The sequence below is a fragment of the Suricata suricatta genome, chromosome 17 (assembly GCF_006229205.1).
Source record: "Suricata suricatta isolate VVHF042 chromosome 17, meerkat_22Aug2017_6uvM2_HiC, whole genome shotgun sequence".
NCBI classification, from domain to species: Eukaryota; Metazoa; Chordata; class Mammalia; order Carnivora; family Herpestidae; genus Suricata; species Suricata suricatta.
In genome coordinates, this window is record NC_043716.1 from 38,579,520 (window position 1) to 38,604,491 (window position 24,972).

General features: G+C 49.9%; 1 protein-coding gene across 3 annotated transcripts in view; it reads right to left on the reverse strand.

Annotated features, from left to right (window-relative positions):
• ACLY (ATP citrate lyase) overlaps window positions 1-24,972 on the reverse strand; it is a 42,651-nt gene that overhangs the window by 2,669 nt on the left and 15,010 nt on the right. For 2 of the 3 annotated variants that reach the window (XM_029926983.1, XM_029926981.1), the window contains 15 exons: window positions 24,122-24,239; window positions 23,229-23,383; window positions 22,285-22,375; window positions 20,879-20,908; window positions 17,983-18,124; window positions 17,541-17,709; window positions 15,768-15,872; window positions 14,323-14,519; window positions 10,189-10,270; window positions 8,487-8,597; window positions 5,984-6,111; window positions 5,223-5,316; window positions 2,835-2,989; window positions 1,353-1,503; window positions 1,010-1,153 (listed from right to left, as the gene is read on the reverse strand). In XM_029926983.1, coding sequence (XP_029782843.1) covers window positions 1,010-1,153; window positions 1,353-1,503; window positions 2,835-2,989; window positions 5,223-5,316; window positions 5,984-6,111; window positions 8,487-8,597; window positions 10,189-10,270; window positions 14,323-14,519; window positions 15,768-15,872; window positions 17,541-17,709; window positions 17,983-18,124; window positions 20,879-20,908; window positions 22,285-22,375; window positions 23,229-23,383; window positions 24,122-24,239 — 1,872 coding nt within the window. The remainder of the gene's footprint in view (window positions 1-1,009; window positions 1,154-1,352; window positions 1,504-2,834; window positions 2,990-5,222; window positions 5,317-5,983; window positions 6,112-8,486; window positions 8,598-10,188; window positions 10,271-14,322; window positions 14,520-15,767; window positions 15,873-17,540; window positions 17,710-17,982; window positions 18,125-20,878; window positions 20,909-22,284; window positions 22,376-23,228; window positions 23,384-24,121; window positions 24,240-24,972) is intronic. The other variant, XM_029926982.1, reaches the window with a different exon arrangement.

The window sequence follows — 24,972 nt, forward strand, 5'->3', positions numbered from 1 at the left end:
CTTTCTCTCTCTCTGCCTCTTCTCTCCCCCCTCCACTCTCTCAAAATAAAGAAATAAACTTGAAAAAAAAGACATGTTGGTGCTCCTGCCACAGATGGACACAAGTGTTTGTATTTTATCCAGAAGGTGAGTTTCAGAGAACTGATTCGTGTGTCCTGATTCCATGCGGCACAGGTTAGGACCCTGCTGTGGGGCTTATGGTTTCTAAAGTCCTCTTGCATCTCACTTGAGTCTCAAAACAACCTTGGTAGGTTCTTTCTTTGAGGTTACAAACAAGGAACCGAGACCTGGAGATGTTAACTGAGTTCCACAACAGGACTCAGTTTAAGCAGCAGGGGACCGGGGCTCACCTCCTCTCCAACCCAAAGTCTTAGGTTCTAGCTACGAACCATGCCGCCCATGAGTTCAGCAGCCTTGGCCTCCTCCGGCTCTAACAAAGTTCTACAGAGTTCTGAGTTCTTAGACTGGCAAGCACTTGCTGGCATGGGGCAGCGGAGCACCCCTGAAATCTCAAGAAAAGCTCTGGACCTTTTCTGTTAAGAGACCCACACTAAACCATCATTGGCCGTGGGGCGGGGAAGTGGTTCAGGTGTCAGCCGACTCCCAATAACAAAGTGACCTCAGCCCCCTGCCCAGCTCCAAGCAGATAGCACTGCTCCAGTCCATGGCCTCTTTCAGACACAGAGTCAGACCTGTACCGCCACACTCAGGCTTTTGGGTTCCTTCCTTTCTGGAGTCCGTACTGGCCCAGCGTGTCTCCTTGCTCAGGGAGGAGATGACTGTGGCTGCAGAGCCTGGATGGAATATCCCTCAGAACTGATCGCTACCCCTGGTTCTCATGGAAAGCTGTTTAAGGGCGTTCTGTATCATAATGGAAAAAGATCTGCATGATCTTTGACATCTATCAACACAGCCAAAGCTTTGCACTTTAGGAGTCAAGAGCCTGGGTGTTCCCAACAAAACAACGCCTCCACCTGCAGGTCAGTCCTTAGGGAGAGCCACGACTTACCGATTTCACTCGGTGACCAATGCCCATAATCAGCTTTCCTTCCTTCTTCATCTTGTTCACAAACTCCATGGGGATAATGCCGCTGTCAAAGGCTTTGCTGAACATCTTGGCAGCTGCATCCAGGGCACCCCCAAACCGGTCCCCCTGCAGGACAAGCAAGCCCATGTGCTCTGAGCTGGAAGAGACTCCCCTGGCTTTGCAGACCAATCCGGCATGCCCTGAACTGCCCTGGCACGGGGTTTTACACGCTGAGGCTCCTTGTAGGACCCTGTGACAGCCAAGGGCGTGTCGCTAAAACCGTGTGTCCCCTGCGGATCTCACCTCCCAGGAGGCCAGTACTCACGATAGTGAGCAGCCCTGAGGTGAGGCTGGAAACCAGGTCCTTTCCAGCCCGAGCACAGATGATGGTGTTGTGAGCTCCGGACACGGCTGGCCCATGATCCGCTGTCACCATCAGGCACATCTCAATGAACTGGCAGGAATACTTGGGCAACCTAGAGGGGGAGGAAAGGGGCACCAAGAGGAGGGTCAGAACAGAGGTGACTCGCAGAGCCAAGCTCCTCCTTGCTTCCGCCTCCTGAAACACATCGCTCACATTCAAGAAGGGCAGCAACTTCCCATATCTACGACTGTATCAAGCAACTCTCAAGGCAAAACTTCCGATTCTTGAGCAGCTCCTAACTTGCTGATAGCAAATACTGCTTTTAATTCAGAGTCAGCCACAAGGGTTTGACAATCTCTTCTTTTGACAATGGCTTTCGGCATGAGTCACTGCACTAGAATTTAACCTGTACTTGTGGCTTCCTTCTCTATGCCAGACGGAGAAGTGAGATTCCTGTCCCTTTCCCCACGTAGGAAAGCCTCAGGTCTCCCGCAGTGCTCAACCTCTCAACTGATGATTAGGAACAAAGTCTGAGGGCGCCTGGGTGGCTCAGTCAGGTAAGTGCCTGACTTCAGCTCAGGTCATATCTCACGATTTGTGGGTCCGTGCCCCATGTCGGGACTCTGTGCTGACAGCTCAGAGCCTGGAGCCCACTTCAATTTCTGTGCCTCCCTCTGACTCTGTCCCTCCCTGACTCATGCTTGTGCGCCTGTGCTCTCTCTCTCTCTCACAAAAATGAATAAACACTTAAAAAAAATAAAAATAAATTAAAAAAAGAAGAACAAAGTCTGGAGACACGGGGATGCAAGAACAGATGGGGAAATCTGCAGAGGTGTTACAATGCTGTGAACACTGTTTCTGCCAAAACAGGGCCAAGATCCATCTCTACAGCTGAGGGCACAACACAAACCAAGACATTGACCTGGCCTTCTGCCCAGTGCCACCCTAAGCCAGGGCTCTGTGACTCAGGTTCTCACTGGCCCCCTTGCCGAGCTGTCAGTCCCGGGGGAGGGCTATGTTTGAGAGCTGCAGAGAAACCAATTTTTTTCTAACACTCAAGCTGATAAGAGGGAGAACCTAAGACAAGGTACTTCATGCCTGTTTAGCAACTCTACCAGGCCTGCACTCTGAGCTACCAGACCCATCCAGACCTTTCTCTCAAGAGTCCCACATTCATTTCTTTAAGAGTCTCAAGGATGGGCTGACCAAGATCCCTGATGAGGTCTTCACTTTCTACTTAGTTGAGACTGGCCTTTCTGTCCTTGGAAGACCTAGAACAGCCAGTATCTCTTCTGGCCTTGCAACTGATCTGTGGCCATAAGATTAGTCCTGGATATATTCCCCAAGGCTACCCACCCCTACCCCCTCCTGTGTCAGGGGAAAATCCTTAACATTGAGTCACAGATGGCAGGGTCCAGCCATCTTCTGACCTCCATGCCTCACCTTCTCTGGAACCAGAGGAGGCCGAGGACCCCACCAATGCCCATCTCTTCCTTGAAGACCTCGGTGATGGGCATGCCGGCGTAGATGAGCTCCTGTCCTCGCTCGTCACAGATGCTGGTCATGAATGAGGCAGGTTTGCGGATCAAGCCCAGCTCCTGAGCAAAGATGGGGGCAGGGAGAAGCAGCAGGATATGACCATAGAGATTTTGCCAGGACCGCCTCATTGTCTGCACTGCCAGAACCAAAATGTTTCAGGTACCAACACTCAAACTCCTCCCAAGAAAGAAGCACCAAAAAAACCTTTCGTTGTATCATTTCACTTGTAGAAAACGGGAGCGCCATGCGCAATTTCTACCCACAGGATCGTTTTCACCTCACAAAGATGTCTCATCAGAAACCAACCCAAGTTCACCTGGCTTAGAAATCCTAGAATAAGGGGCACCTGGGTGGCTCCATCGGTTAAACATCCGACATCGCTCAGGTCATGCATGATCTCATGGGCTTGTGGGTCGAGCCCAGCATCAGATTTTGTGCTAACAGCTCAAAGCCTGAAGCTTCCTTCAGATTCTGTGTCTCCCCCTCTCGCTGCCCCTTCCATGCTCATGCTCTGTCTCTCTCGGTCTCTTAATAATAAATAAAAATGTTTAAAAAATTTTTTAAAAATCCAAGAATAAATCTAAATGGAAATTTTTCTAGCATTCCACTTTAGCTGCCAAGCCCCCACCAAAATGTAAGAAGCAGGCAGCTGTGGAAATAGGGGATCCCCTCAAGTTGTCCCACATCCAAGGGAAGGACTGAGCTGAACTTCCAGCTTCCAGAGTTGGGGTACAATAGAGGCATCATTGCCAACTCTGCATAAGCCCGTTTTTCCAATGATTCCCGATCAATTTTCATTATAAAATGCTGTTCTGCCTTAGTGTTTGTCAGTTTAATGGACATCTGTCTGGCCGTTCTTTCTCTACTTTTATCTATATATGTAGATACATGGAGAATACATAAAGCATTTTGTGTACAAAGGTTTTTCATAATCATGATATACTGCCTCACAATACCCTGTAATACGCCATTTACTCAATAAATGTGAGCTCCATAAATGTCGGCACATACATAGATCTGGTTCATTCCTTTTAACTGCTGTATGATAACGAATCCTACGGCAAAACCACAAGTTAGCCGTTCTTCCACTGATAACTATTAATCAAGTGGAAAAATCTTCAACACATTTCTGTGAATGTGTGAGCATTTCCCTGAAATAGCTTTCTAGATATGGAATTGAGCCATCGGGTGTGAGCACTTTTTATTATTATTATTATTATTATTATTATTATTTTTTGTAGTAACCTCTACACCCAACCTGGGGCTAGAACTCCCAACTATCAGATCAAAAGTCGTGCATGCTCCACCAATGGAGACATCCAGGCACCCTGGGTGCCACCACTCTGAAATCTGATACCACCCAATGGCCTTTCAGAAAGGGTGGTGCCAAGTTCCACACCCACCCCCAAGGAACAAATGCACAAGTTTCCTCATATCCATATAGACACAACATAGTATCAAGGAATTGTTTTCTTCGTTGACCCCAAAGGGGAAAATTGGTATCATAGCTTTTAATTTGGCCCCTTTTTATAATGAGTGCGACTGTGCATTTTTTCACATTGAAAGGCCATTTTCTACTCATTTTTGTAGTGGTATTTTAAAGATTGATTTCAGGGACAGCTGGGTGGCTCAGCTGGTTGGGCGTCCAACATTGGCTCAGGTCACGATCTCACAGTTTGTGAGTTCAAGCCCTGCATCGAACTTGCTGCCGGCAGTGCAGATCTGATCTTCTGTTCCCCTCTGTCCCTCCCGCTCCTGCTAATGCTCTCTCTCTCTTAAAAATAAGTAAGACATTGAAAATAAATAAATAATAAATAAAAATTGGCCTCAGAGAGTTTTTGTGTACTTCAAACACTTAGACAAGCAGGCAGGGTGGACGCTCTACTTCACCCCGAAGCCCCTCAGCAAGTGCAAACAACTCTAGGAGGCGGTGTCCTGTCCTCAGCTCTCGTTTCCAGGCTGGGCCACACGCCTGTGGGACCCACGTGCTGCCCTTTGCCCTCTTGGGCCCTGCATCTGTGTTGCCTGTTGGTCGGAAGGGGCCAGCTCACGAGCTCCAGCACACAAGGAGGGGATGGAGTCAAGAAATAATCGTTGCAGGGTTTTTTTCCCAATTTATGCTCGTGGAGCAAAGCTGCCCTCGCGAGTATGGTTTGGAGGCCAGAGCAGTGATTACAGGGTTGTCCCAGCTAGCAGGGTGGGGCCTGGTTTTCAGGGACTGCAGCCACATCAACTGGAAACCCACCCCCTGAACCCCCAGTCTGCCTCGCCCACGCTTTCCGCGTCACCTACCCTGGCCCAGGAGTAGTCCATTGGCACCGTTGGGGGCGGCACCTCCTGAGCAGGTACGATGACTCCTTTGGCCACAAGATCTTCGTACACAGACCTGAGAGTCAGGGGAAGGGGAGGAGAGGAGAGGGAAGACATCCATGTGCACTTTATGCTCCTGGGCTCTCCAAGCCATCCCAGGAACGCTCCTCCATCTAACCCCAAAACTCCAGGTTTCCCAGCTCTGCAGCCCCTCCCGACAATGCCCTACAGCAGGTGGATTCCTGCAGACTAAATGGAAACAGGTTCTGGCCAAGACTTCCCCCCATCCCCTTACCCAACCCCATAGGGCTTTATCGAAAGCTGAATCTGGAGGCCAAGAAAGGACAGAGGGGAGGAATGGGAAGACACGACGGGTTAGTCAATGACTGTTTATCAACCGATTAGGGGTGCCACCTTCTAAATGTTTCCTATGCTCATCTCTTTTTTTAAGGGACAGTCAAGTAGGTAGGCTCAGAAAGCGAATATGTTTTAATAGCAGTCTGGATGGCCTGGAACTGCTGTGTCTACAAACAAAACAAAATAAAATAAAAACCGAAGCAGGTAAAGGTTTCAGACCATCTGCACGGTTACACTCCACGCCTAACACCTCTAACCTAACACTCCAGGACGCTGAACGCTCTGTGGCACCTCTGTGACACGGCAGCTGCTATCCTCAGCAGGGAGGGGGAGAGGGGATCTGGAAAGGGAACGGGAGACTGGCGTCCTCCCCACGGTCCACTCACTGGATGATTTCTCCGAGTTCATCGAAGCTTGGGGGCACAAACACCCCTGCCTCCTTCAAAGCCTGGTTCTTGGCTACTGCGGTCTCTGAAGCCTGGTTGGCACAAGCTCCGGCGTGGCCAAACTGGACCTGGAAGGCAGTGGGGAGCGGTGTTACCCGCTGGTGAATCCCTCTGGAGGGAGGGCACGAAGGCTCCCCTGTCAGTACCAATTACAGGCCGGACCCTGCTAAACACCCTACAACGAATCACTTCATTCAAGCCTCACACAGGCTCACTCAATAGGGATGCAAAATGACTCTCAATTTACAGAAGAGGAAACTGAGGCACGGAGAAGTTCAGGAACTTACTGAGGGTCACACAGCTGGTGTGTATCAGAGCCGGAACACACAGCCTGGTGGACCAAGTGCAGCAGCACCACTCAGCTCCCCCTCCCCCCATGGCAGGGGTTGCGGGGAGGAGGATGGAGAATGGCAGGCAGTTGTATACCACTGTGGGCAGTGAAGGGACACATGGGCAACCTGAGGCGGAGCTGATTCTCACAGACAGGCTCTGATTGTCCTGTGCGTACTTTGTATAAAATAGGTCCAATAAGACAAAAAAAGTCTCATGGAAAGATACAAATTCCTAGTCTCTTTTTTTTAAAAAGTCACATGGTGGAGGAGCCCAGGTGGCTCAGTCTGTTAAGCATCCAAATCTTGGTTTCAGCTCACGTCATGATCTCTGAGTTCTAGCCCCGCATCAAGCCCTGCACTGCCAGTGCAGAGCCTGCTTGGAGTTCTCTCTCTGCTCCCCCAGCTTGTACTTGCACTCTCTGTCTCTTAAGGCAAATAAATAAATTTTTAAAATTTTAATTGAAAGACAAAAATAAAACACCTTGAGGGCCTGTCCTATTCCTGGGGTGATGAGGGTTGTCCAACCAGAAACAGAAGAGGGAGGTCCTTGCCCTTTTGGGGGTGTCCTTAGCATAGTAGGGGTAGGGAGGTGGAGGGCTGGTAATGTAGAGCTGGTTAAGAGAAACAAGGCAGGGGAGAGAGGAATTATTTTTGGCTGCTGAGGCAGAAAGGAGAACAGTCAAGAAGAATCAGGAAGAGCTTCATGGAACAGGTGAATTAAGATGGACACGAGCATCTGCTAAGACCTCTATCTGCCAGACCTTTTCAATTACTTTCTTACGTGAGCCACACAACAATCCAGAATCAGCCCATTTTACAGCAAGAAACTGAGGCACAGAGAGGCCAAATGACCTGCCCTAGTCACCCAGATCCACCGAGAGCTGATTCTAGCCTGTCAGAGTAGGGGTCATGTCTGAAGGATGGGCATGATTCCATGACCTGCCCATTTCCTCTTATTTACTTGGGGAAAAAAAATACTCGCACCATTAATGCTTAACAAAATCATATTATAAGCATTTGCTGCACTCTGCTCTTTCTGTAATTTGCTGCAACGTACTCTTTCTATATCAACATATCAAGATCTACCTCATCCTTCTCCTGCCCACTTGGTTTTCTATCAGACGGCTGCGTGGCGAAGCAATACCCTCTCCCGGCCAGCACCATCCTGCCATTACAACATGCTGAGTGTCCTTGCATGCACACTGCAATATTTTTGCACGCAGAGCCCTACAGTAAATCTGCAGGAACAGAACTGCTGGTTTGAAGGAGGGGTGCATTTTGCAACTGCACAAACATTGCCACTGTGACGAGGGTGTGGAATCTCAGGGGAAGGCAGGCATTCCAGGGAGAAAGAGCAGGGTGGCGGGCTTACTGGTAGGAAGGGTGGAGGGCTTCGGTGTCAGGATTATCACCATTGCAGGAAGCCTTCTGGCCAACTGTTACCTTCATCTGCACCCGGCACATACGGCCTCACTCAGAGCCTGCCCCGCTCTGATCAATGATCAGTGACAAGTGTTGGTCTCCTCGGTTTTGTCACCACTGAATGGGCCATATGCAAGACAGAGGGACCTGGGAGCTGGAGTACTGGGTCTGCGGCCTGGCTCGCCACTCTCAACAGGAGCCAGGCGACCAGGGAGAGCTTATACCGGACGCCGGTGATGAGCTGCACTCACTGTATGCCTCTGGGCACTTTTATGTGCAGCCTCAAGTTAACATGTCCAGAACCATCCAGAATCAACGCGGCTTTCCTCTCCAGCCTCTCCCCACGCCCTGCCCCAGCAATGCATCTTGGGTGCAAGCTCTCTTTCCTCCGCGTCCCTTTTGCTTAGCAAACTCCTTCTCAGTGCAAGTGTGACCTTCCCTGGGAAGCCATCTCGCCTCCTCCAGACAGAAGTGTGCCCTACGCCAAGCGGGGACCCAAAGGCTTGTCCTGGCCGCCTTCCCCGACTGGATTTAACCTCCTAGAGAGCAGGACCCTGACCAGACCTTGCGGTAACCAAGCGAGTATTATGTTCATCAGAAGAACCAGCTGCTTTATGAGAGGACCACATGGTTCACCTCGAATGCCCCCTTCGGCTCTCTTGTCCAGGAGCGACCTGTCCCAGCCGTACCTCAGAGGAGAACATGGTGGCACAGGTCCCAATGCACCAGCAGACCACGGGCTTGGTGATGCGGCCCTCCTTGATGCCTCGGCAGATCTTATATTCCTCAGTGCCCCCGATCTGCCAAGGAACAAGAAAGAGCCCAGAAGTTAGTGGAACCCAGCCAGAGTTGCCGTGGGCAGCACCACAGTAGGAAAATCTGTCCCTAATCAGACAGGGCTCAGAGGCCCCAGGAGTCCTGACTGACAACTTGGCTAGAAAATGAATAGACACTGGCTTTGGTCAAGTAATAGCCTGGAAAAGTGAGGGGCGCCTGGGTGGCTCAGTCGGTTAAGTGGCCGACTTCGGCTCAGGTCATGATCTCACAGTTTGTGGGTTCGAGCCCCGCATCAGGCTCTGTGCTGACAACTGAGCCTGGAGCCTGCTTCTGATTCTGTGTCTCCCTCTCTCTGACCATGTCCTGTTCACGTTCTGTGTCTCTCTCAAAAATAAATAAATGTTAAAAAATAAAAATTAAAAAAAATAGCCTGGTAAATTGAGATGGGGTGCAAGGAAGAATTGTAAAAGAGCAGTGGGTACCGGCTAAAGCCCTTGATCTAATCAGGATCTGATCAGACTGGATCTGACCTGCTCCGAGGTACAGGCAAGGACAGGGGTTCTGGGACTCTCCCAAACTAAAAACACGCTCTTCTGGGGCACCTGGGTGGTTCAGTTGGTTAAGCATCCAATTCAGGTGGTTCAGGTCATGATCTCACAGTTTGCGGGTTCGAGCCCCATGTCAGGCTCTGTGCCAACAGCTTAGAGCCTAGAGCCTGCTTCTGATTCTATGTCTCCCTCTCTCTGCCCCTCACCCCCTGGTGCTCCATCTCTCTCTCTCTCTCAAATAAACATAAAAAAAAATACACTATTGGCACTAAAATGTCTTGTGACACCTAGTGGCAAGAACTTTTTCAGGAAAAAAGACAGCGAGGTTAACAGTGACAACCTCTACGGCCCAGAGTGTAGGCTGGGAGCAGGATTACCAGGGACTGTCACTTTAAGTTATATATAACCAGGCCACCTGGGTCAGTTAAGCATTTGACTCTTGGTTTCAGCGTAGGTGGTGATCTCACAGTCATGAGTTCAGGCCCCCTGTTGGGCTGTGCTCACAGCACGGAACCTGCTTCAGATCCTCTCTCTCTCTCTCTCTCTCTCTCTCTCTCTCTCTCTCTCTCTCTCTCTCTCTCTCTCTCTCTCTCTCCCTCTCTCTCTCTCTGTCCCTCCCGTGCATGTGCATGTGCTCCCTCTCTCAAAAATAAATAAACGTTTGGGCGCCTGGGAGGCTCAGTCAGTTAAGCGTCTGGCTTCGGCTCAGGTCATGATCTCACGGTTCGTGGGTTCGAGCTCCGCATCGGGCTCTGTGCTAAAAGCTAGCTCAGAGCCTGGAGCCTGCTTCGGATTCTGTGTCTCTGTCTCTCTGACCCTCCCCTGCTCGTGCTGCCTCTGTCTCTCAAAAAATAAATAAAAAACATTAAAACAAAGTTTTAAATAAATAAACATTAAAAGAAAAAAAAAACGGGCAGCTGGGTGGCTAAGGTCATGATCCCAGGGTCATGGGATTGAGCTCCATATTGGGCTCCAGGCTGAGCCCGGAGCGTGCTTAGGATTCTCTTTCCCTCTGCCCCTCTCCCTGGATCGCGATCTCTCTCTTTAAAAAAAACCTAAAACTCACCTCTCCAAGCACCACAATCATTTTGACACCTGGTGTGTCCTGGTAACGTAGCACATGATCCATGAATGTTGAGCCAGGGTACCTGGTGAGGGCAGAGAGGACACGTGAGGTCAGGGCGCTTGGGGAAATGTGTGTACCCATGTGGGAAGCATGCTTGTCCCTGGCATGCTCTGAGGTTTTCGTGAGTGTGTTGTCCAGTGAAGGCCCAGAGATGCCTTAAGAATAATGGGGGTGGGGTGGTAAGTAAACGAGGCGCAGGGAAGAGGAGGAAGGGAGGGAAGGTTTGCTTGGCAGTAAGAGTTGCCTGGAGAGCACATGTTTAAAATATGTGGGGTTTAAAATATGGCTGCGGGGCGCCTGGGTGGCTTGGTCGGTTGAGCATCTGACCCTTGATTACAGCTCAGGTCATGATCCCAGGGTTGAACCCCATGTCAGGATCTGAGCTGAGCATGAAGACTGCTTAAGATTCTCATTCTCTCTCTCTCTCTCCCCCTCTCTGCCCCCCTCTCCTGCTCACATGCTCTCCCTAAAATAATAAATAAAATATGGCTGCAAATTCTTTTAACACGGTAGAACCTCGTGCCTCTCTTGAATATGGGTCAGACTTAACGCTTAGCTTCTAATAAACAAAATGTGGCAAGAGCGAGTCTAGGACAGTGACAATCATGGCAGGCTTATAAAAAAAAGAGTAGCTTCTCTCTGGTGCTCTGTCTTGACTTGCTCACCCTGGGTGATCCTGGCCATTGTGTCCTGAGGACATTGAGCAACCTGTGGAGAAGCCCAGAGGAAAGAGCCACCTGGCAGCCCTGTGGATGAGCCACACCGCCTCAGGCCTGCCTGCAGCATTGCTGACACCTCACACCCCAGTGCAAGCCACCCCTCCCCAAGCCAGAACCGCCTACTGAGCTGCCCTGAGTCCTGACCCACAGAAACTGTAAGGACTGTGGTGGGGTTTTCTTACTGTTATTTTAAATTTTCATTCTGGGGGGGGGGGTTCGATCCCATGGCTCAGGGATGACCCGAGCTGAGATCAAGAGTCGGACACTCACCCAACTGAGCCATCCAGGTGTCCCACAAATATTTTATTATAGTTTGAAGCCACTTGGTTTGCATGATTTTTTTTTTTTAATCATAGCAATAGCTAATACAGTGAGCCAAGTGATGTCCCAGGATTGGCTGCAACTGCTAGGTCTATATTTAGGTCTATATATATAATTGACCCTTGTGCAATTTGGGCATTAAGAATGCTAACGCCCCACCACATGCTGCAGAAAAATCCAAGTATAACTTCTGACTCCCCAAAAACTTAACTATTAGTAGCCTATTATTTTTTTAATCTTTGCTTATTTTTGAGAGAGAGACAGAGAGCGAGTGGGGGAGGGACAGAAAGAGAGGAAGACACAGAATCCAAAGGAGGCTCTAGGCTCTGAGCTGTCAGCGCAGAGCCTGACCCCAAGCCCGAACCTATGAACCATGAGATAATGACCTGAGCCAAAGTTGGACGTTTAACCGACTTGGCCACCCAGGTGCCCCCAATAGCCTATTCTTTTTTTAATTTTATTTATTTTTGAGAGAGAGTGTGAGCAGGGGAGGGACAGAGAGAGGCACAGAATCTGAAGCAGGCTCCAGGCTCCAAGCTATCAGCACAGAGCCTGACACGGGGCTCGATCTCAGGAACAGCGAGATCATGACCTGAGCCAAAGTCGGACAGACACCCAAACGACTGAGCCATCCAGGTGCCACTAATAGCCTATTCTTAACCAGAAGCCTTACTGATAACATAAATAGTCAATTAACACATATCATGTATATTGTATGCATTATATACTGTATCCTTACGCTAAAACAAGCAAGAGAAAAGAAAATGTTATTAATAAAACCGTAAGAAGAGAAAATACATTTAGAGTACTGCGCTGTATTTACTTTCAAAAATCTGCATAGAAGTGGGCCCATGTAGGTCAAACCTGTGTTGTTTGAGGGTCACCTGTATTTTTTTAAATTTCTCCTGTCATAGGACTTTACGAAAGGATTATTTAATGGCCAATGATGCTTCTTTGCAGATCTTCAAGAGCATTTTAAATCCAAAGAGGACCACGTAACTGATTATTTGAGCCAGAGCCCATTGTCAGGGAGCACCAGGGATGAGGGTCCGCTAGACCATCGCCCCCAAGATCTGGGCAAGAGACCTTCCTCAGTCAGGAAGTCCATCTGACATGACAGGGGAGAGCCAGGAGATGGATAAGGTAACCGGCTCTCCCAACAGCATATGGTGAAGGCAAACAGCAGCAGTAGTAATAATAAATAGCAATGGCTGAGGCACCTGAGTGGCTCAGTGGGTTAACTGTCCGACTCTTGATCTTGGCTCAGATTGTGATCTCACAGGCTCGTGAGTTGGAGTCTCATGTTGGGTTCTGCATTACAGAGTAAAGCCTGCTTGGGATTCTTTGTCTCCCTCTCTCTCTGTCCCTCCCTCGCTCATGCTTTCTGTCAAAAATTTTAAAAAAGCAATGGCTAACACATGGTATTAAGTACTAGGCATTACTTATATACAATATAATACCCTATTGATGACCTACTGATTACTATTGCTGTTCCCACTGACAAAAACAATTAGTATGCTATTCGTGAAATAATAAGAAATATCTACTTGGTCTCTGGTCTCCCAGTTCCTGATGCAGAGCTCCTAAAACCCTCATAGTCTTTTGAGTCACCGGGTGCTACAGAGAGCTCCTGAATCCATTGGAATTTCCTGGGTGACAGGAGTATCTTGTTCTTACAAGGCAACTTGATAGGTGCCTGCAGAGTTCCAGGATGGGGGCTGGTCTCTACAAGACCAAGCCATGGGACGCCTGGGTGGCTCAGTCGGTTAAGCGTCTGACTTTGGCTCAGGTCATGATCTCACTGTTTGTGGGTTCGAGCCCTATGTCAGGCTCCACGCTGACAGTTCAGAGCCTAGAGCCTGCTTCAGATTCTGTGTCTCTCTCTCTCTGCCCCTCATCCATTCTCTCTCTCTCTCAAAAATTAATAAACACTAGAAAAAATTTTAGAAGACCAAGACATGATCAGAGTCCTGGAATTTGCAGCCCTACTCACCATTCTTTGGGGAAGGGAATTGATAATCAATCATCCCTACATGAGAAAGTCTCCGCAAAAATCCCGAAAGAAACAGGTTTGGAAACGCTGTGGGTTGGTGAATACACCAAGGTGCTGGGAGGGTGGCATGCCCAGAGGGGGCACAGAAGCCCCAGGCGCTGCCCCCTATAACTGCCCCATGCATTCCTTCCATCTGGTTGTTCTCCTGGGTTCTACGAGCCATTCTAGCAAATTACCAACCTAAGAAGTGGGGGGCATGGGGACCCCCAATGTGTAGCCAGAAAGTACCAGAAGCCCAGACTTACGACTGGCATCTGAAATGGGGGCAGTCTTGTGGGACTGGGCCCTTCACCTGTGGGATCCGGTGCTAACTCCAGGTGGATACTGTCAGAACTGAAATGAACTCTAGGACCCCTGGCTGGTATCTGCAGAGAACTGGAGAATTGCTTGTATGGGGAAAGGAATCCCAACATTTGGTAGCCAGGAGTGTGAGTGGGGTCATGGTAGAGAGTGAAGAAACAGTTCTTCCTTTCACTGTTACAGACTACAGTTAATACCTGCTGAGTGCTTGCCACGTGCTAGGCCCTGCGTTAGCCACCTTCTAGAAATATGACCTTACTTAATCCTCCTAACAACTCCATGAGGTAGGTGCTATTATTTTACCCACGTGATCTATAAAGATGATAAATCTCCAGGGAAGGTAAGTGATCTGCCCAGAATGCCTACCTTGTAAACAGAAACACTGGGATTTGAACCCCACTGGTCTGATTTCAGAATTAGTCCTGCCAACCCTTGCACTCTGTTGCCTCCCTACGGCCACAACTCAGAGACAGCAAACAGAATTACCCTCAAGGCCCAAATACCTTTGAAAAATACCTTTTCCTGTTTTCTATGCCCATGTCAGTCCTGGGACAGGGTAGAGATGGCCCGTTTCATGGACTTAACTCAGTGGCAGCGAGCAGAGATTGGAGGCTCCCGCTCCCCCATCTCCCAGCCTGCCCCTCCCAAGTGTGAGAGGCCCGCCTTGGCCCAGCTGATCACCTGTCCCCGCCAATGGCCACACCCTCATAGACACCATCCGTGGTCCGAGAGATGATGTTGTTGAGCTCGTTGGACATGCCCCCAGAACGTGAGACGTAGGCCACGCTGCCGGGGCGGTACAGCTTGGAGGCCAGGATGTTGTCCAGCATCCCACCAGTATTCCCAATCTTAAAGCACCCGGGCTTGATGCCTCCAACCTGCAAGGGCAGAAACAGCAGTCAGGGAGGAAGGGTAAGCTCTGGATTGGTCCCACAGAGCTCAGGAGGGTCCCTAAGCCCAATACTACCTGCTCAACCCCCGCTGGTCAAGAAGGGGAGCAAATGGTCCGAGAGAGTGTACACTTACACACTGGGTTTCCGGCTTAAGAATCTCATCTCTCCCGCAAGAGACATTATGCAGAATAAAAGAAAACCTTACTTGTAAAACATGGCTTATTACTGCACATTCAGATATGTATACTTAGGGTTAAGTCACCTTGGCTCTAAAAGGGTGACAGCACCCATTAAGGTGTGAAACACAGGTGTGTGCCTCTGCTCAAAATTACCCCCTGCATCTAAGATGAAAGGCCCCTAGACTGATTTAAAAATTTTAGCTTCGGACAAAATTTTAACTAAACCACTAAGTAAAAACAACATCAAAATAGTCACAGAGCAATTTCTTTCTATGTTGAAGACCTTTGGGGAAATAAAATCCCTAGGTACATTTTTCTTTAGTTTATGGTTAAAGTAATAATCAAAGATTATGCTATGGTTGTATGAAGGTAGGCAAACACAGAAAATCTCCCAGTTAACCCCTTCAAACTATAAAAGTGTGACATGGCCTGGGGAGAGAATCCTTTAAAGTAGATATGCACTTTCAATAGGTACTCTCTGAATCTTTTCAACCTAAGAGTGAAACAGAAGAGTCAACAACTTAGCTTTCTGTGGGCCCAGAACTTTGTAAGATAGCCTTAAACTTAAAAGACTTAGGGCACCTGGGAGGCTCAGTCAGTTAAGTGTCTGATTACAGCTCAGGTCATGATCTCACAGTTCGGGAGTTCAAGCCCTGCATAGGGCACTGTCCTGACAGCTGGGAGCCCAGAGCCTGCTTTGTATTCTTTGTGTGTGTCTCTTTCAGCCCCCCTCCCCCGACACACTCTGTCTCTCTCTCAAAAATAAACAAACATTAAAAAAATATATATATATATAGGGTGGCCTGGGTGGTTCAGTCAGTTAAGCATCTGACTTCACCTCAGGTCATGATCTCATGGTTCATGGGTTCGAGCCCCGCGTTGGGTTCTGTGCTAACTCTGATAGCTTAGAGCCTGGAGCCTGCTTTGGATTTAGTCTCCTTCTCTCTCTGCCCCTCCCTGGTTTGCACTCTCTCTCCCGCACTCTCAAAAATAAACATTAAAAAAATTTTTAATATAAATAAAATAAAATGGGTTTCTGGAAAAGGACACTCACAGTGGCAGGTCCAATGATGGTCACTCCCTTCTGGTCTGCCTTCTTGATCAGCTTCCTCGTGAGGGCCTCAGGGATGCCTTCAGCTATGATGGCAATGGTCCGGATCTAAAGAACAGTCCCTTCCTGTTAACTCTGTGCCTCAGATGAAGCAACAAGGTAGCAAACCTATACAGGACCAAACTCCCATGCCCCCTTGCAGGCTCTAAAAGAATGAAGTAATGTTAACAGTATGCACCCCCTTCCTCCCACAGGCCTCTGTTCCTGGCCTCACCAATCCAATCCTCTTCCAAAAAGAGAGGCATAGACACCCGAAACCAATCTCCATTGGTTAATACCACAACAACTCAATAACCGAGCAGGAGCAAATGTTTCTGAAAACCCACGACCGTCAAAGTGGCTATATTCTCTCCCATCCCAAAACCGTTAAGACTCAGACCCACCTGTTCCCCACCTGTCCTGATGCCTGCTCATACAGCAAGTATCTATGGCTTTCTCCACTGTACCCTCTGAGCCTCTGACTCTATGTCCCAGGGCCAGCATGGGACACGGGATGCTTCTACACTCAGACCAGAGCCTGGGCTGGGGGAGAAAGCCAGAAGGCAGGGAGGCGGGGGTGGGAGGGTGTTAGAAAGATAAAGAACCATCTCTATTTGGCTCTCAGAACCAGCAACTTTTTTCTGGCTTTGTTGGTCATATGGTCTTTGCCTGTGTAACATGAAGGTAGCCATGGACAATATGTAAATAAGTGAATATGGCTGTGTTCCAATGAAACTTTATCTATAAAAACAGAGAGAGGCCTAAGTTTGACCCTTAGGCTATAGTCTGCTAACCTTTGCTCAAGAATAAAAAAGCAGCTCATTTTCAGCAGGTGTGCTTTTGTCTTTGCTTCACTGAGATGGCAACACAAGTTTACATTCTCCAGGCATGAGCCAAACTAGGCCAGTCTGGGATCAGACAATAATTTTGAACAGAAGAATCAATATCTTAATCAATATCTTAATAAAGGTGTGTAAAAATCAGTAACAAAAAAGACAAATACCTCAACAGAAAAAAAAAAAGGGAGAGCAAGTCATAAAATATAAATGGTCAACAAATGTTTTTAAAAGCTCATCTTAATGATAAAAGATATGCAAAGTAAGTAGAATGCCTCTTACTTGTCAAATAAGTGTTTTTAGAACACAGACATTCACATATTGGCTGGGGTACAGGGAAGCAGGCATTCTCGGACTACTGACGGAGTTTATGTCCAGACAGCTTTTCTGGAAGGCACCAGGCAGGATGGATCAAAAACAAAGCCTTTCAAAGCTGCATGTTCTGATGCAGCAGTCTGACTACTCTAGACATTTGTGCTGGGGAAATATTTAAGGATACATGCAAATGTTCATCTAAGATGCTCATCACAAGACCTGAAAAAGCAAAACCAATGTTGCCAATAAATAATTACTGATGTAGAAAAAGTGAAAAAAAATGGATGATAGGACTTAAGTTTTCACTACAACAAACATGTAATGACTTCCTAAGAAATTGCTTTTGATTCTGTTGTTAGAGCCTAGCACACAGGGAGGCTCTGGTAGGGGGAGATGGTCCTGAACGGACTCTGTCAGCCCAAGTAAGCAGCCCTTGGTTACCACCCTACCTTCCGAAGATCAAGTGTATCCAATCACCTTTAATCACCAGCCAGTCCCAAGTGCTAAGCCCTTTACCCCAGGCGGCCAGTGCCGACACCATTCAAGGGCTTTCCCTGCTTCCCCACCCCAGGGCCCAGTGATCTACCTGTGAGTAATTCATGGTCTCGATGGTACTGTCATAGGCTGAGCGGAGAGAGGCAAAGTTGATCAGCACGTCTACTTCTGGGTGCTTCTTCATGGCATCAGCCATGTTCTTGAAGACAGGGATCAGGATCTCCTTGTGACCCCAGTAAAACTTCTGCTTGTGGTCCCCACTGTGAGAGAGGAGGAGGAGGGGTCAGGGCTGTCAGGGCTGCGGAGGAGGAAGCCGAGGGAGGAACATCATCTAGAAGGTGGAAAGACAGGGGGGCCTCCGCCCTCGAAGAGTTCCAACCTCTGGGGAAAAGATCCCCCAGGAATATGGATTGCCCCATTCTGACGAGGGGATAATCTTGCGGGCTCCCCCAGGTCTGTCTTAGTGAGGGAGAGGAGATGAGGAAATCCCACTTGGCAGCCATCGCTAGTGTCCGGCCGTGGGGGGGACTCACGTGAAAGGGTACACCATGGCGGCCACGGAGGGCTCATCTCGGGAGCAGACATAGTCAAAGTCCAGCATGCCCTGTACGGCCCGGGTCTGCATGCCCCACACGATGGCCTTCGTGTGACAGCTGAAGAGGGTGGCACTCTTTCCTGGTGGGCAAAGACACAGCGAGTGCACCCAAACACAAACCCCCAGGAGACCCACAGGGGCTGCCACACCCTTCCATGCCCAGGTCTGCCGGGGGGTGAGGGGGGGGCTCATCACCACCCCCCAAGGAACATCAAGAGGATGTGGTTCTGAGAACTTGGGGAAGAGGTGCCTCGTTTTCTCCAGAAAGAAGTGGCAGAGAGAGCTAAGGGGACCTGCCTGGCCAGTAAAGAGCCAGCAATGAACACAGAAAGGACTCCCATGCAGAGAACAGGCCCACAGGCAGAGAGGCCCCACAGGAGCACCTCACCTTCACAGGAAAGGAATATAATCAGCATTTTGCTTATATGCAACTGAAAGCTTGATAAATTATTCTTAAAGTCACCGAGAAAAAACACTAAGCTCTCCCGATTCTAGTGGCTGCAGGATTTTAAACAACCCAACCATCACCACCTCTAAATCGGGATGTAAACCAGCTTGGGTCAAGATCCGAATCCTCATGATTCTAGGTCTGTGTAGGTCCAAGGTAGAGGCTGGCTGCCGCTTTAATTCTACCTGAGGTTCTGGGCTAAGCACACCGGCTTCTCAGCACCTCCCCACATTCTCTGTGCTGTCCCTCCTGCCCTCCGCCCACTGGCCCTTTCCTGATCAGAACAATGCTCTTTCTTGGCTGGTCCCGCTGGGCAGAAAGGAGACGAAAAAGAAGAGGAAAGAAAGGGGTAAGAAATGCTCCCACGGCCTGAAGGGAAGGGTTCCTTCATCACCCTGCAAGCAGGTGACCTGACTCTTCTCTACAAGTCCCGCTGGAGGAAAGGAGCCCCCCAGGGAGGGTCCCAGCCCCCCAGGGAAATCAATGCACTGAGTTCCATGGCCATCTGGTATTAATTAACCTAGTGTACTAGTGCGGGCTTTGCTAATCAGGTTCAAGGTCTGATTAAATAAATTTGAGATCAGTCCCCCAAGGCATGTAGGGTTCTCATCCCGATACAGGCTTGCTCCTTCCCTCCTAAGCTGTAAGCTTCTCAGAACGGAAGGCTCCTGCTGTTCCAAATACCTGGGACTTACTGTCACCAGGCCAATCTGGGTTCTCATGAGACACGGGATCACAGAACAAAGGAAGCCACCTAATCTGGTTCCCTCACTTCCCAGTCCCGGGAACCTGAAGCTTGGAGATGCCAAGTGACAGAGATCCTGTCATCTAGCATCAGAGTCAGATTATACGCTAATTTAAGATGCAGCAAGGGAGGAAGGGGGGATACAAACCAGGATGCCCCGGCCACTCCCCACCCTCAGGGGGTGGGGGGGACCCAGACAGATCCAAGTCAGAGTACGAGCAAGCACACATACACCCTTCTGTCTACCCGAGAGAAAGGGGACAGAACCTGGAATCTCTACAAGCCCAACCGTACCTCCAACATGAAAGGCACAGAATTAGCGCACAGGGAAGGCTGCCGTCCCCAGCTCACCAGCAACAAGGGCCCTGGACAACCCTGCTGCAGGGCTAACACCCCCACCGGCTCCCCTGCTGGCTGCACCATCCATCCTCCTCTCCCTCTGCAGTCTGGCTCAGGGACTAACAGGAAGATAAGCCCAGCCCTTGGGTGGAAGAGCTCTCAGAACTGGAGTAGACCCCTGTTCTCTCGGCACAGGGTCAAGGTCATTCAGATAACAAAGGACCTCACCAGAGACCGGAAAAGAGGGATTGAAGGCAGATGGTCAAATGGCTGCATTCCTGGCCTTTCCAGGGGGATACCTGACCACAGCCTAGGTGCCCCTTCCCCTCCCCTTAGCAAGGGATCAAAGGTCATCATCATCAGTTTTCCCCCCCTCCTTGGGGGCAAAATCTCTCATAGCTGTGAATGTCAAAAAGTCAAGCAGAGGGGCGCGTCCGGCTTCGGCTCAGGTCATGATCTTACAGTTCATGGTTTTGAGCCCCGCATCAGGCTCTGTGCTGATGGCTAGCTCAGAGCCTGGAGCCTGCTTCAGATTCTGTATCTCCCTCTCTCTGTAACCCTCCCCTGCTCGTGCTCTCTCTGTCTCTCAAAAATAAATAAAAAACATTAAAAAAATTTAAAAAAAAAGTCAAGCAGAAACCCTGATGCTTTGAAACAATGAATCTTTAGTCAACAGGCAAACATGTGTTTGCGTGAACGTGTGTTTTCGTGAACGTGCGAGCGCTGGAAATCTCCCTCACGGGCAGTGACCTCATTCACCAGACCAAACCCAGATCCCCTCTACAGATTTATTGCACACCCGTCCAGGCTTCTACCTCCTTGTCCAGCCTGTCTTCCCCCAAAACCCAGAGAAATCTGAACCGTTGCTGGCACCGAGAGTTCAGGGATGCAGCAGGCAGTGGTGAGGCTCAGTGGGAAAAGGAAGAAGAGACCATGAGACCCAGATGGGAATTGGGAGGGCTGAGGCTGCCCTCTGTGCCCCAGTGTAGCCACCCCCCACCACCGTCAGCATCCCTGGCTCCCTCTTTCCTCAGCAGGCGCCACCCCCAATCTCCCAAGGTGGTAGGCCTCACTCTGGCTCCTGCCACTCCCTGCCATGTCCTGTCCTGAGCGTAGAGTCAAAGACGCCTGGCCAGAAGAGTGCTGAGTGGGGGTGACAGTGACTAAGCAGGGGTGGGAAGGTGAGGGAAAGCAAGGACTAGGACTCAGGGCGGGGGGAGGGGGGGCGACAAAGCACACAGTAAGACTACAACCTGCTAACAAAGCCACACACAGAGCTGGGGCGGGGCAGGGGCATCCTACCTTGCAGGGATCTTGGACTTGGGACTGAATCTGTCAAAGAAAATGACCAAGGTAACTGAGTCACTCTCTGGTGGCTGGAGGCTTTAGAGGGAGAAGGTGGGAAGAGGGAAGGGTCCCACGGACAAGCCTCATAGGGCTGACGCCCTCACTAGGTAAGTCTCGTCCGTTCCACAATAGACATGAGTGAAGCCGACAGAAGAGAAGAGCGTGCTGATCAGCACAGCAAAAGCAAGAAAGGGCCAGAGTGGCAGAGAGGGGACAGGAGGAGCGAGAAGGCTTGGAGTGTGTGCTGGACACCAAAGCCCCCAGGCCAGGTGGAGGGACAGCCAGCCCCATTCCCCCCTTATAATGCCAATCCCATTTGGTCCCCATGAAGCACAGTAAGAAAATCAGGTTATCGTAGGGCTGGACCTGTCCTTCTGTGGACAAAGCTGCTGGTCTGGGGACCACAGGGAAATCGTGTGCAGGGAAACTGAGTGCCTGGAGCCAGCGTAACTATTTCCCAAAATGCCTCGCAGTGCAGACTGCCTGTAACAGGCAGGGGCTGCATTAGCCCTGTGCTGAATGACGCCAGCTATCTAATGCAGGCTGTGAGGGCTGGGCGGTGGCAGGGGTCGCATCTGATGAACCAGAGGACAGACAGACACAGGAGGCAAACTGCAGATGGGCTGGCAAATGGTGTGTGCTCACAGGAAGAGGGTCGCTGTAGGACCCTCAGGGGGTTGGGCAGACAGGAACCACTGTGCGGGTGCTTGCTCGGCTGAATCGGCTCCTGATCTCCACTTAGAAGTGGAGTCTGGGAGGGGCGCCTGCGTGGCTCAGCAGGTCAAGCATCATGCTTTGGCTCAGGTCAGGATCTCATGATTCATGTGTTCGACCCTCACGTCAGGCTCTGTGCTGACAGCTCAGAGCCTGGAGCCTACGTCGGATTCTGTGTCTCTGTCTCTCTCTCTCTCTCTCTCTCTCTCTCTCTCTGCCCCTGCCCCACTCATGCTCTGTCTCTCTCTCTCTCTCTCTCTCAAAAATAAACAAACATTAAAAAAAAAAAAAGAAAGAAAGAAAGAAAGAGAGAAAAGAAAAGAAACAGAGTCTGGCAGACCTTGCCACTCCCAGCTATTTCTGTCACCCTGTCTCCCCTACAGCTTCCCCACCTGCCTCACACACATCCCCCCACAGCAAGGAAGGGGGCAGAGGGGAAGACAGTGGGGAGCAAAGTGACCCAGGCGTAGCACGGGGAGCCCACGGGAAGGCTCAGGAAGGCTGGACTCTTCGGGTCCTTGTGTCCATTTGGCCCATGTGCCGTGTATATTTATTACAGCACAGCCCAAACCGTGTTCCAGCGCCCTAGCAGGGCCCGGAAAAGACAGACAGACAGAGGTTGCCTGGATCTGCCGGCTGCCACTTACCTTGTGGCATGGCAGGCTTGGCCTTCTTTGCAGGTGCCACCTCATCAGCCCTGGACTCAGAAAAAGATGCTGTCCTACTGGGGGCTGGAGTCTAGGATGGGACACGGAGAAAAGGTCAGAGTCACAGGTAGCAACAGGGAAAAAGAACTGCTAGTCCTTAAGCTTTGGGACCTTAAGGCCCCAAAGAAATCAGGCAACAAAAGTCATGTGCAGCACTATCCTCTACTAAGTGCTTCCAAAGTACTACTTTGACAACCCTCTCGAGACAGAAATCAGTATTGTCCCGTGTCACAGATAAGTAAACTGAGGCTCTGAGAGGGTAAGACACCTGCCAAGGTTTCTCCTTCAACAGGATTTGAACTCATTCTGATTTAAAAACCCCTGGTCTTGGGGCTCCTGGGTGGTTCAGAAGGTTAAGCGTCCAACTTCGGCTCAGGTCATGATCTCACGGTTCGTGGGTTCGAGCCCCGCATCGGGCTCTGTGCTGACAGCTAGCTCAGAGCCTGGGGCCTGTTTTTGGATTCTGTGTCTCCCTCTCTCTCTGACCCTCCCCTGCTCACGCGGTCTCTCTCTCTCTCTCTCAAAAATAAACATTAAAACAACAACAACAACAACAACAACAAAAAACCCTGGTCTTAGGACACCTGGCTGGCTCAGTCTGTGGAGCGGGTGACTCTTGATCTCGGGATTATGAGTTCAAGTCCCGAGCTGAGTAAAGAGCTTACTTAAAAAACTAAACTAATAAAACCCGGTGGACTTTCCATTATACTGCCTTGATTGGGCAGAAAAAAACGTGGCAGAGACATAGAAACCAACCCGTCATTCTCCAGTGCCTCCAGATAACTAGGTACAGAGGAAAGGCACCTGTGTCCTGGATGGGAGGAAGGGAGGAGGGGGCAACAAAGATGACATGGCAGGCTTTAAGGCAGAGAGGGGGCACCTACCGAGGTACTCCCACTGGCATTGAGGAGGAAGTTTGCAGTGTGGGCTGCTGTGGGCGGCTGGTTGGGGATGGGCCGGTGGCCTAGGGCCATGCCCACAATGGCTGTCATGTGAGTCTCAGTTCCAAAGACATGGATGGGGATCCCAGTCGTCTTCCCTGTGAGGGAAAGAGAAGAATCAATCATTCAAATCTTCCAATAAGTGTCCAAGTCCACAATGCTTTGCAAGGGCCCCCGCCTGGCATCTGGTGCCTTCTGCACAAGGCTATTTATCCAGGACAGACCAACCGTAGTATTTTTACCACCAAAGAAATCCTCATGAAGACCACCTGCTGATAAGAAGAGCAAGAGCTGGCTTAACCGACACCCTGCGGTGCAGCCACGAGCAATGTCCCTATCTGACTGCATCATCTTTTTTTAAAAATATTATTTTTTTTAATGTTCATTTTTGAGAGAGAGAGACAGAGCACGAGCAGGGGAGGGGCACAGAGAGAAGGAGATATAGAATCAGAAGCAGGCTCCAGGCTCCATGCTGTCACCAGAGAGCCCGACATGGGGCTTGAACTCACAAACCGTGAGATCATGACCTGAGCCAAAGTTGGACACTCAACTGACTAAGCAACCCAGGTGCCCGACAACATCTTCATTTCGTAATTGTTTACTTAATTAACGTTCTGTGAGTTTAATGGCCAGACCAGACTAATATTCACTGTGCTATCCCAAGAGCTAGCCCCATGGCAGGCACCCAGCTGTAGTGAAAACAAGGGCCTGGCACCCCTTCGGGTGATTCAGGCAGGTTCCTATTTGCCATGGATACCAGATTTGCAAAAATGGGAAGAGTCTCAGGGACACAGGCCACCACAGAGCACGGGGGAGAGAAAAGGTCACCATCTTACCGACTTCTCCCATCACCCGCAAGCCCTCCTGATAGTTGGGGCCGCCTCTTCGGACGAAGATCGTGACCTCGTGCTCCTTCAGGGGACCCTGGTAATCTCGAATTGCTCTCACGATACCCTGGAAGCAGGAAGGGATGACAGACATGGGACTAAAAATAAGGCAGTCAGTTATTTATAATCATGATGAATAAACATCCCAGGTGTACCTGACAAGGGCTGCTTCTTATGAAGAAGCATGGCGGGCCTGGCAGTCAAGAATTTCACCCATGTGGACTGGACTACGCACAAGCAACCGAAAGGCCCAGGACACACGGTCACTGGTGATGGGGATGAGGTAGCAGATGGGAGTACCCGGGAGTCACACCCCCCAATGCGTGGGGTGCTGTCTCCAGTCATTCTTGTTATCTCTTAGTGCAGCCTAAGGGGACATCCACACCTGGGTCCTATGCAAGAGTTCCCAGAGGTATCTGGACACAGTCCATTTAAACATCAAAGTACTACTAAAGCTTCTAGCAATTTTGGAGAACAGCCCTTGCCACGGTTATCAACTCTGCAAACAATGTGGGAGACTGAACAGGTGTGCACCAGTGTGGTCTCTCCTGACTCAGAAGTCTAATCTCTGTCACCGAAGGCATGCGGCCCAGTTCCTGCTCCAGATGTCACCGCCCTTATCGACAAGGCCGCCTTTATTATAGGGTTGCTCAGAAGTTAAAATAAAGCTGCCAAGGTTCACCTGTTTCAGATTGGTCTGTTAAATCAGGGCCAATTAAAGAGAGACTGTTTTAGGCAAAACTGACAAGGCCTGGCCCCCTACTTGTTGAGAGCTCAGACGTTCAAGGCTGACATTTATC